General features: G+C 37.3%; 1 protein-coding gene across 1 annotated transcript in view; it reads left to right on the forward strand.

The window, feature by feature from the left end:
* The window catches only part of LOC132403954 (cilia- and flagella-associated protein 54-like), a 460583-nt gene extending 455905 nt beyond the window's left edge, over positions 1–4678 (forward strand). Inside the window, exon 70 of the mRNA XM_059987831.1 lies at positions 3129–4678. Within this exon, the coding sequence (XP_059843814.1) occupies positions 3129–3254 (126 nt within the window). The 3' untranslated portion in view covers positions 3255–4678. The remainder of the gene's footprint in view (positions 1–3128) is intronic.
* The last annotated feature ends 6487 nt before the right edge of the window (positions 4679–11165 follow it).

Raw genomic sequence — 11165 nt, forward strand, 5'->3', positions numbered from 1 at the left:
TAAATATTTCACTTTTCATCGTTAGCCTATGACCTCTCAATAGGTACATTTAATATCAGAGAGATGTATAAGATATACATCCTGAAATTCTTTTTCTTCATAAGTATCCTTGAAAACAGAGGAGGGCCCCAAAGAATGAATGACAGTTAAACATTATAACCCCAAAGCCCCCCTAGCTCCCCCCTCCCACGTACAAGCAACAGCAAGGCAAAGACCACCCCATCCCCACCAGCAAAAAGCATCAGTACCCTCCACCAAGCATCACAGACTTGCATTACCTCAAAGACTGCTCGTTCACTTGGTAATTCAACATACCACAGGCTCGCTCTCTCTCTCTCTCCCCCGATAAGGGAAAAAGAGGTGTCCCTATTTCACAACAAGAGGAGAGACGTAACAAACAACTCACCAATTTACCATGTTAAAAGTCTGTTGCATAACTTTTTCCGAGCTCTGTGCCCAGAGAGTTGGCCCCAGAAAGGCGCAGCTTATTGGACACACAACCCCTGGGAGCTAACCTGCTGCTCCCAATGTTCTATGTTCTCCCACAATGCTTCCATCAGGGACACTGGCCCTAGAATCAACATGTCTCCAGAGCCAGAAAAATCCGGCACCCTGAATGTGAACTCGGCTTCCAAGCTGCATCCTTGGGATATCAAAAAGCAGCCAGTCCTGATGCCCTGGGAGCGGGTCCCAATCCTGCAAAGAACCAAAGTCAGAATGTAACTCCAGGTCAGGGTCTTCAAAACAACCTTGAAAAGGAGAAAGAGATAAAGGATAAATGTAGAGCTGAGTCCAAAGATGCAAGCAAAGGAGTCGCCATTTAACACCATCATAACTTAACTAATTCCTCTAATTCTACCAAATTTTACTAAACCTCAGAGAAAAAGGCCTGCCTGCTTGCATTTACCCTATCATTCCTCCTCATTATTTTGCATGCAATACCTCCATCAATTCACCTGTCATTCTCCTGTATTGCAGGGAATAAAATCCTAGCCTCTTCAACCTTTCCCAATAACTCAGATTCTCAAGTCCTGGCAACATCCTAAATTTTCTCTGTACTCTTTCAATCTAATTGACAAAGTTCCTGTCGTAGGCGACCAGAACTGCACATGGTACTCCAAATTTGATCTCACCAGTGTCTCATTCAACTTCAACATAACATCCCAACTCCTGTACTAAGTATTTTGATTTATGAAGACCAATGCGCTAAAAACTTTCTCAACAACCCTATCTACCTGTGACGGCACTTTCAAGGATTTATGGATCTGTATTCTTTGATCCCTGTATTGTAGTGTACTCTTCAATGCCCTACCATTCACCAGAAGACCTATCCTGTTTTTCCTTCCAAACTGTAATTACCTGCATTAAATTCCATCTGCATTTTTCAACCCATTTTTCCACCTTGTCCAGATCCCACTGAAAGCTTTGATAGTCTTCCTCGCTGTCCACTACACCCCAATCTTGATGTCATCGCAGACTTGCTGATCCAGTTAACCACATTTTCATCCAGATTGTTGATATAGATGACAAAGAACAGCAGACCTAGCACTGATCCCTATGCCACACCACTAGTCACCGGTCTCCATTTAGAAAAGCAACCATTTACTACCACACTCTGGTTTCTCCCGTGAAACCAGTGTCAAATCTAGTTTACTAGCTCATCCTGAATGCCAAGTGGCAGAACCTTCTTGACACATGAGGGACCTTGTCAATTACCTTGCTATAGTTCACATAGACAATATCCACCAACTTTCCTCCATCAATTTTCTTGGTAACCTCCTTGAAAAAATTTGCAAGATTGGTTTGATATGACCTACCATGCAGAAAGCTATGTTGATTATCTCTAATCAGGCTCAGTCTATCAAAATGCTTGTATTTCCAGCCTCTTAGAATACCTGCCAACAATTTACCCACTACTGGCATCACACTCACCAGCCTATAATTTCCCAGCTTATTCTTAGAATATTTCTTGAAAAACAGAACAGCATTTACTATCCTCCAGTCTTCTAACTCTCACTCATGGCTAAGAATGTTTTAACTACCTCTGTCAGAGTCCTTGCAATTTCTGAATTCCTGTCGCAAGGTCCAAAAGGATACCTTGTCAGGGCCTGGGATGTGTGTGGTCCATGATCTCACTGCTATTTTGCCTCAGTTGTATAAACTCTGTGTTCATATGTAAATACAGATACAAAGAATCTATTTAAGATCTCCATCTCTTTCAGCTTCAGGAATAAATGAGCACTTTAATATTCGAGGGGATGAATTTTGCCCCTTGCTATTCTTTTGCTCTTAATACATCCATAGAAACTATTGGGATTCTCCTTCACCTTGTTGACCAGACCAACTTCATGCCTTCTATTAGCTCTCCTGATCTCCCTCAAGTGTTATCTTGCATTTCTTATATCCCTCAAGCACCTCATTAGTTCCTAGCTGCCTATACCTGCTATGTAACTCCTTCTTTTGAGAGATATTGAGGGCCTCAATATCCCTTGAAAACCAAGGTTTCCTAAGCCTATTAGCTTTGCTGTTTAATCTAGCAGTATCACACAAACTCTGTACTTTCAAAATTTCACTTTAAGGCCTCCCACCTCCCTTTGCCAGAAAACAACATATTCAAACCGACACTTGACAGATCCTTTCCAATGCCATAAAAATTGGCTTTTTTCCAATTTAGAATCTCAAACAAGGACCATATCTCTCCTTTTGCATAATCATCTTGAATCTAATGACATTATGATCACTAGGTACGAAGTGTTCCCTTACACACCCTTCTTTCACCTGCCCTGTCTCATTCCATAATATTGCATTCTCTTTAGTTGGGGCCTCTACATATTGATTAAGAAAACGTTCATATACATATTTGACAAATTCAATCCTTTTATAGTATGGCTGGTCCCAATGTTTGTCATAACTTTGGCAAAGACTTCAGAGAACTGTTGTTAATGGTTCTTCATATGGGGTTCTGCACCATTTCATTGGTGATTCAGTTTTCTTTTAATGGAGAATCAGAAGAAAGTTTATCATCTTTTTGTTCCCTTTTTCATATTTGGGGGAAATTTCAAAAGAAACTTTTCCACATGAGCCATTTATGTAAAATATTGTTGTAAAGTCATTTATTTTCTCAATAGGTTCCATTTGATATTACCACCAAGACACTTGAAGAACTGGAAAATCTATTTACTCCTTTTTCTGGATATGTATTGAAGCATGGGAGTCTGTTTACTTGGTTGACTTCTTTCATCGAATCAGATTGAATAACAACCATTGGCAGCTATCAGCTGATTGCAATTCTTTTAGAATATTCATTTACTTTTCTCTCTATATTTTTATTATAGTTTGGTATTATGCCCATCAATTAACAGGCACACTAGTGAACGTTCAACTGGAATTTGATCGCTTTCAACATGTTGGCATTGTTTTAAACCAATTTTACTTTTCAAGCTACTGATAATTTGTTAAAGCATGTTTCCAACTTATTCCATGATATGATTTTGTGGTCTTTAAGTTTTGCTCTACAAAGACATTTCTAATCCATATTTTCTCTGTAACAATCATATTATTATACAAGTTCATAACTTTGGCTGATTGAAAATAGGAATAAAATTAAAAATAACCTCTGGTGTGTTAATTTTCATTAACAATAATGCAACTAGTGGTTTATCTGCATAACCCTCTTTCACATCCTCAGGAGTTGGTTTAACATTTTATTCTGAAAATATACTGTTGTGTCATCTTAGCAGAGGTACCAAGTTCAAGCTCACCATCTGACATCAAAATGTAAATGAGGCCAATTAACATTGATGCATTAAACCAAGTGGGTAATTCTCAGAAAAATGCCTTAATCTAATTGTGCCATGAAAAGGCTGTAATTCAGTAATATACTGTCACCCAAAAAAACATTTTGCTTAGAAGCATGCAAACTACAAGGCTCGCAAAATGAAGCTGAGGAATAGAGCAGTCTTAATCCTGCAACACAGTCTGGGAGATCTGCCAATAAGTAAACAAGTTAACTAACTCATATCCACATACACCATTCCCCTGCCTGGCTATGAAATACACACCTCACCACCAAGATGCCCATCAATCACTGGACTCACACCATTGATTATTCTGTACTGGTGGCCTTTGCCCCTCCTTTCAAACCTCCAACTTCACGTTGACATTGCTGAACACCTGTCTTTCTCAACACCTTAATGCTGACTTCCCCAGTCTACCTTGTTTTCAACCCAGCCACATCCATGAGACCCCAGTCCGATGACCTCAGGAACGGAGTACTGGGCAACATGTTTTTCAATATACAAATGTGCACTGCACGGTAATTTGCAATTGAATTCAGATGTACAGAAGCAAAGATCAAACTTCGTGCACATCATTCCAGCACATCCCTCTGCTGGAACTTACTGGTATTGGTTTTAATTTGATTAAACCTTAAAATGGTCATCATAGACATGGTCCCACCACAATTCCATGCAGAACACCAGTAGTCATATCCTTGCAACCTCTTTATCCCACTCTTTGTACCCTGTTGCTCAGACAATTCCCTGAGCTGTCCCCCAACTGAATTAAACTTCAGTGGGGAGATCGTCTCTGTCTGTTGATGGAGTAGCAGTAAATCTGTGCTGCTCTTAGTTTTCTCTCTCTCTCCCCCAGTTTATATTTTGAATTTAAAATTTTTATTTGCTGATTCTTGAAGGGGAGTAATATGTCTATGTCTACGAGGAGTGGGAAGAATCTGTCTGAACCTAGTGACAAAGGTAATGGAAAAGGAAAGATGCTGAAGGAAAGATCTGATGAAATGTCATCATGGGCTGAAGACATCGTTCGGACACTAAATTCAATTCAAGATCAGAATAGATCAATTAAAGGCCAACTGGAAAAGAATAATAATGAAATGAAGTTATTTCTGGGAAAACTTAAAGACGTGGAAACTCAAGTTACTACACATTAAGAGGAATTGAAGTTAACTAAGTAAAAATTGTCTGAAACTACAACCCGTTTGGAAAGATATCAAAATAAGATTATAGACCTAGAAACCAGGTCTCGCCGAAAGAATATATGAATTCTTGGATTGCAAGAAGGAGCTGAAGATGGAGATTTAATGGTTTACTTTGGTAAGCTCTTTCATACTCTATTTCCTACTATTTTATCACAGTCACCTGCTGTAGAAAGAGCACATAGAGTGTTTACTTCGAAATTTAAGGATTCAAGTAGACCAAGATCTATTCTGGTTTGCTTTCATCACTTTAAAATTAGATCAAGTAATGCGACAGGCAAGAAAACATAGTTTTCAGATTCAAGGAGTCTGAGCTCAATTTTTATGAAGATTATTCGAAAGAAGTAATGGAACAAAGATCAAGATTTGCTTTGGTAATGAAACAAGCATATGATAAGAAACTGTTTCCCTCTTTGTATTACTCGACAAGAATTAAAGTTTTTCCTCCTAATTCCCCTCCTCGCGTATTCTTTGATCCAAAAGTCGCACTGGACTTTGTTCAGTCTATACCTGCTGCCGCTACTGACGCCACTACCAAATGAACTATCTGAAAAGTTGTTTGATTATCTGTATATTATTCACATTTCGAAAAGAAGATATATGAAGGTTATTTGGATATTTCATTGAGAGATTAATAAAACAAGATAAAAGACTTGTTCATTATTGCATATTATTGGATTTTTTTTGGAAAGAAGATTTATAGTTCAAGTTTAATTGTTTAAATGGCTATTCAGATATTTGACTGAGAGAAGAGGATAAAGGGATTTGCTCCTTTCATCTAATATTTGATTTGATTTTTTTTTTGTTGTTTCTTAATTAACTAATTGATAGTTTTCTCCTACTAATAGGGTTTCTTTACATATATATATCTGGGAGGGTTTAATTACTTATGATATTATTAATACTTATGTAAATTTAGTTTAGTTAAATATACTATTAAACTTATTTTTCTCTGTTTTATTATAGCGTCTTGTAACCGAATTTAAATTTTTTTTAGAGATTAAGGTTAAACTTAAGATGGCGCTGCTTTTTCTCTCAAAGAGATTATATTATTTTGGTTCTTTTTCATTTAATAGATGATGGAATGTAAATACTTTTTTTTGCTGAGACTTTACCGTCTTTCTTGCAAGGTCATTTTATTTTTTTTGTGCTGGCTGGGGGGAGGGAGAGAGGAGACCGACAGAGCAGTTCCTTGGCGTTGTATTCTATCTTAGTTCACTTACATCTTTTTTGGGCTTTTGGGAGGGTGGGTGGGTTTAGAGTTAGGAGTTTTTTCCCATTGGGTGGTTCCAGAGCTTGCGTGTTTTCTACATTGGTTGTATTCTACACCACCATTTTTGATCATCCCGTATTGGTATGTGTTCTGTGCTCGTATAAAGTAAGTTAGAAGAAAGTTGTAGTATGGCAGTTAAATGGATTAATGTGTTAAGTTGGAATGTATGTGGTTGGAACCATCCTATTAAACAAAAAAAGACTTTTAAAATTATTAATTGATTCCAACCTGATATAATTTTTGCTCAGGAGATGCATATCAGGACAGGAGATCAAAATAGGTTTTTTGGATGGTGGAATGGCTTGCAGTTCCACTCTACTTCTCAGAGTAAAACTAAAGACATGTCTATCTTTATTAAATCCAATATATTTATTCAAGAAGATATTGAATCAGATTCTAATGGTAGATTTCTAATTGTTAAAGGAGTGATTTGAAATAGAAAAGCTGTTTTGGTCAATTTGTATGGTACTAATTTAGATGATCCTACTTTTTTTAAAAAGGTATTTGCTTTATGGCCTGATTTAAATGAATATATGTTGATAACGGCTGGGAATTTTAACTGTTGTTTAAATCCTATGATTGACAAGAGCTCAACTAATCAGCAACTTCCAAATCATTCCACATCACTTATTAACTCTTTTTTGATTGATTTTGGGTTGATTGAATTATGGAGGCATTTGCATCCAAATAACAGAGAATATTCCATTTTTTCACATGTCTATAAAAATATGAGGATTGATTATATTATAATTGATTCCTGCTTTTTGCCTAGTGTTAAAAACTGTGAATATGACACTATTGCTATATCTGATCATGCACCTTTGAGATTGATGATGCCGTTCCTGCCCATCCACCATGGCACATGTCTCAGACTTTACTGCAAAATTCTGATTTTGTCAGTTTTATTGAAAACCAGATAAAAGGATTTTTTTCTTTTTAATGATGTAGGGGGTATGTCCAAATTAATTATATGGGATTCATTTTAAACATTTTTACATGGTCAGATTATTTCTTATTCAGCTAAACTTATAAAACAGACTAAAGCAGAATTAGATAAAATTTCAAAAATAGCTGTGCAACTTCCCCTATTATTGATTTATTTAAACGAAGGGTAGAACTTCAATCACAATATAACCTATTATTAACTTATCCAATTGAAGGCTATTTGCTGAAGTTAAAGAACCAATTTTATATGTTTGGAGATAAAAATAACAAACTGCTTGTATCTCATTTAAAAAAGGCTGGAGCCAAAAGGCAAATTTTGAAAATCCATAGAAAGAATGGTACCCTGGCTTGGGAATATGAAGAAATTAGTAAGATTTTTATACTGAACTTTATAAATCTCAATGTCCAGTAGATTCTTCTGAAATGAATGCTTTTTTACGAAAGATTGCTTTTCCTAAAATTTCTGCTGAGGATCAAAAAACTCTTGATGCCCAAATTACTGAATCTGAAATTCATAAAGCTATTTATTCAATGCAATCTGGTAAGGCCCCTGGACTTGATGGTTATCCTGTAGAATTTTATTTAAAAATTTGGAAAATTGCTTTCTCCATATTTGTTGGAGATGTTCAAGGATTCTTTTGTGAAAGGTGATTTACCCTCTACTTTTTATGAGGCTTCTATTTCTTTAATTCTTAAAAAGGATAAAGATCCTACTGATTGTGTCTCATACAGACCTATCTCATTATTGAATGTTGATGCTAAGATTCTGTCAAAGATAATGGCCAATCGGTTGGAAAGTACTTGGGTAAAATTATTTTTAAAGATCAAACAGGCTTTATAAAGGGTTGCTATACTTTTTCAAATGTTCAGAGACTATTTAACATTATATATTCGCCCTGTTCTAAAACTTTACGATGCATTGTATCTCTGGATGCTGAAAAAGCATTTGATCAAGTTGAATGGAAATATTTATTTAAAGTTTTAGAAAAATTTGGTTTTGGTGTTAATTTTAATATTTGGATTAAAATGATATATAAAGCTCCCATTGCTACTGTTGTCACTAATAACTGTAGGTCTCCTTTTTCTCAGTTATCACGGGGGACAGGACAAGGTTGTCCATTAAGTCCTTTGTTATTTAATTTAATATTAGCAACCCTTGCTATTGCTTTTCACTAAGTTGAAAATATTCATGGGATTTTTGTGAATGAGACCATGCACAAGGTCTCTCTTTATGCTGATGATTTATTGGTTTATATATCTAAGCCTGATGAATCTATTCCTGCTTTGCTAAAATTATTTGATAAATTTGGAGATTTTTCAGGATATAAAATAAATTTTAGTAAAAGTGAGTTGCTTCCTTTAAATGAATCTGTTTCTATATATGATAATGTTCCCTTTAAAGTTATGGATTCTTATAGATATTTAGGTATTACAATTACTAAAAAATATAAGGATCGTTATAAAGCCAATTTTGTTCCTTTAGCGGACTTCATGAAGTATTCGTTTAGTAGATGGAGTCCACTTACATTTTCACTTGTTGGTCGTATTCATATAGTTTAAATGATGATTTTACCAAATTTTTTATATTTATTTCAGAATATTCCTGTTTTTTTGACTAAAAAGTTTTTTGATTGGATTGATTCTATTATTCTATCTTTTATTTGGAATAATAAAAGACCAAGAATTAGTAAATGTCATTTACAAAAGTTGAAAAAGGAAGGAGGTCCTGCTTTGCCTTATCTAAGAATGTATTACTGGGCTGTTAATTTGCGATACATGTCATTTTTGGCTATATTGGGTTGATAGAAATGATCGGCCAATTTGGGTAGACCTGGAACTGAGAGCTGTGAAATAGTTTTATTTAACCTTGTTATTAGGATTTGCTTTACATATACAATTAACTGAAATTGCTAATTTAAACCTATATCCTGTGATTAAGCACTCATTACAAATTTGGCGCCAGTTCCGTAATTTTTTAATCTTAAAAAATTTAAACTTCGTAGTTTAATTTATCGTAATTACTTTTTTAAACCTTCTTTGAGTGATCCAATTTTTTTACTTTGGAAAAATAAAGGTATTAATTCTTTTTTGGATTTATTTAAAGAAGGCAGATTGATGTCTTTTGAACAATTAGTCGATAAATATTCTCTCTCACATTCACACTTTTTACAATACCGTCAAGGTAGACATTTTTTACAAAAATATTTAAGTAATTTTCCTTATATATTGGAAGTTGACTTGTTAGATACTATTATGAGTATGAACCCTTCGATGAAGGATTCCATTGGAAGAATTTATAATTTATTATTACACTGGGATAAGCGTCCTTTACTTAAGATTAAACAGGATTGGGAAAAGGAACTCAATTTAACTTTTATATGGGAAGATTGGACGCAGATTCTGAAGTTGGTTAACTCTTCTTCGATCTGTGCTAGTCATTCACTGATTCAATTTTAAATTGTACATCGTTACCATTTGACAAATTCCAGTGAGTACAGGTCCAAAGCTGCTAAACACTCCTCATATGTTAATCCCTTCATTCCCAGAATCATCCTTATGAACGTCCTCTGTATTCTCCCCAGTGACAACACATCCCTTCTGAAATATGGGACCCAACACTGTTGACAATACTCCAAGTGTGGCCTGACTAGTGTCTTATAAAACCTCAGCATTATTTCCTTGTTTTTACATTCCATTCCCCTTGAAATGAATGCCAACATTGTATTTGCCTTCTTTACTGCAGACTCAATCTATGCATTAACCTTCTGGGTGTCTTGCACGAGGACTCCCAAGTCCCTTTACTCTTATGTTTGAATTTTCTCCCCATTTAAATAATAATCTGCACTTTTGTTCTTTTTACAGAAATGCAGTATCATACATTTCCAATGCTGTATTCCATTGCACTTTCTTGCCCATCCCTTCAATATATCTGAGCAACACATACAAACAAGTTGGATGAACTCAGCAGGTCAGGCAGCATCCGTTGAAATGAGCAGTCAATGTTTCAGGCCGAGACCCGTTGTCAGGACTGAAGAAGAAGGGGGCAGGGGCCCCATAAAGAAGGTGGGGGGAGGGTGAAAAACCAATCAGAAGAAAGATCAAGGGGTGGGGGAGGGGAAGCAGGGAGGGGATAGGCAGGAGAGGTAAAGAAGGAATCTAAGGGGAAAGCACTATGGGTAGTAGAAGAGGGCAGAATCATGGGGGCATGTGGCATGCAGGGCGTCAGAACTGAGATCTGAATCAGAAGCGAGTGAGTCCATGGCGCACTGGGGGCTGATGCCCATGTTCAGGAGGCCATGGTTTGACACCCCCAGCTCCAGATCCAGCTTGGACCGAGATCCTGACTCTCTCCAGACTGGGACCACTCTTACTGCCGCTGGGTCCTACCACTCGTCTTATTCCTCTACTACCCCCTATCCTCCCCGCGACTCCCAACCTTCCCTCCACCCCTCATCCCCCTCCATTCCTCTGATCCCTCATCCTCCCCTCAGCCTGCTCTTTCTGAACATCCCAACCACCCTCTCCCTCCTGAGACCTCCCACTCTTTACCCTCCTCTGACCCCAGCCCCAACCCTTGTCATGTCTTCACCATCCCCTCTGACCTTCCCCTCTCTGAGGCAGAGCGTTCTGTGCTCAGAAAGGGCCTCACTTTTATCCCCTCCGTCCACACCTCAGTGAGTTCCGTGCCTGGCATGACGCTGAACTCTTCTTCCGTCGCCTACATCTCCGAGTCTACTACTTTAACAAGGATTCCCCCCCCCCCATTGATCCCCCATTGATGAACCCTTCTCACATCTTCAACCCTCCTCTTCCTCCTGGACACCTCCACCAGGCCTTCTACCTGCACTCGAACTTTTCATCTCCAACTATCGCCGAGACATCAACCTTCTCAACTTCACCATTCCTCTCTCCTGTTCCAACCTCACTCCCTCTGAACGCACTGCCCTCCACTCT

Source organism: Hypanus sabinus, chromosome 13 (genome assembly GCF_030144855.1).
Source record: "Hypanus sabinus isolate sHypSab1 chromosome 13, sHypSab1.hap1, whole genome shotgun sequence".
NCBI lineage: Eukaryota > Metazoa > Chordata > Chondrichthyes > Myliobatiformes > Dasyatidae > Hypanus > Hypanus sabinus.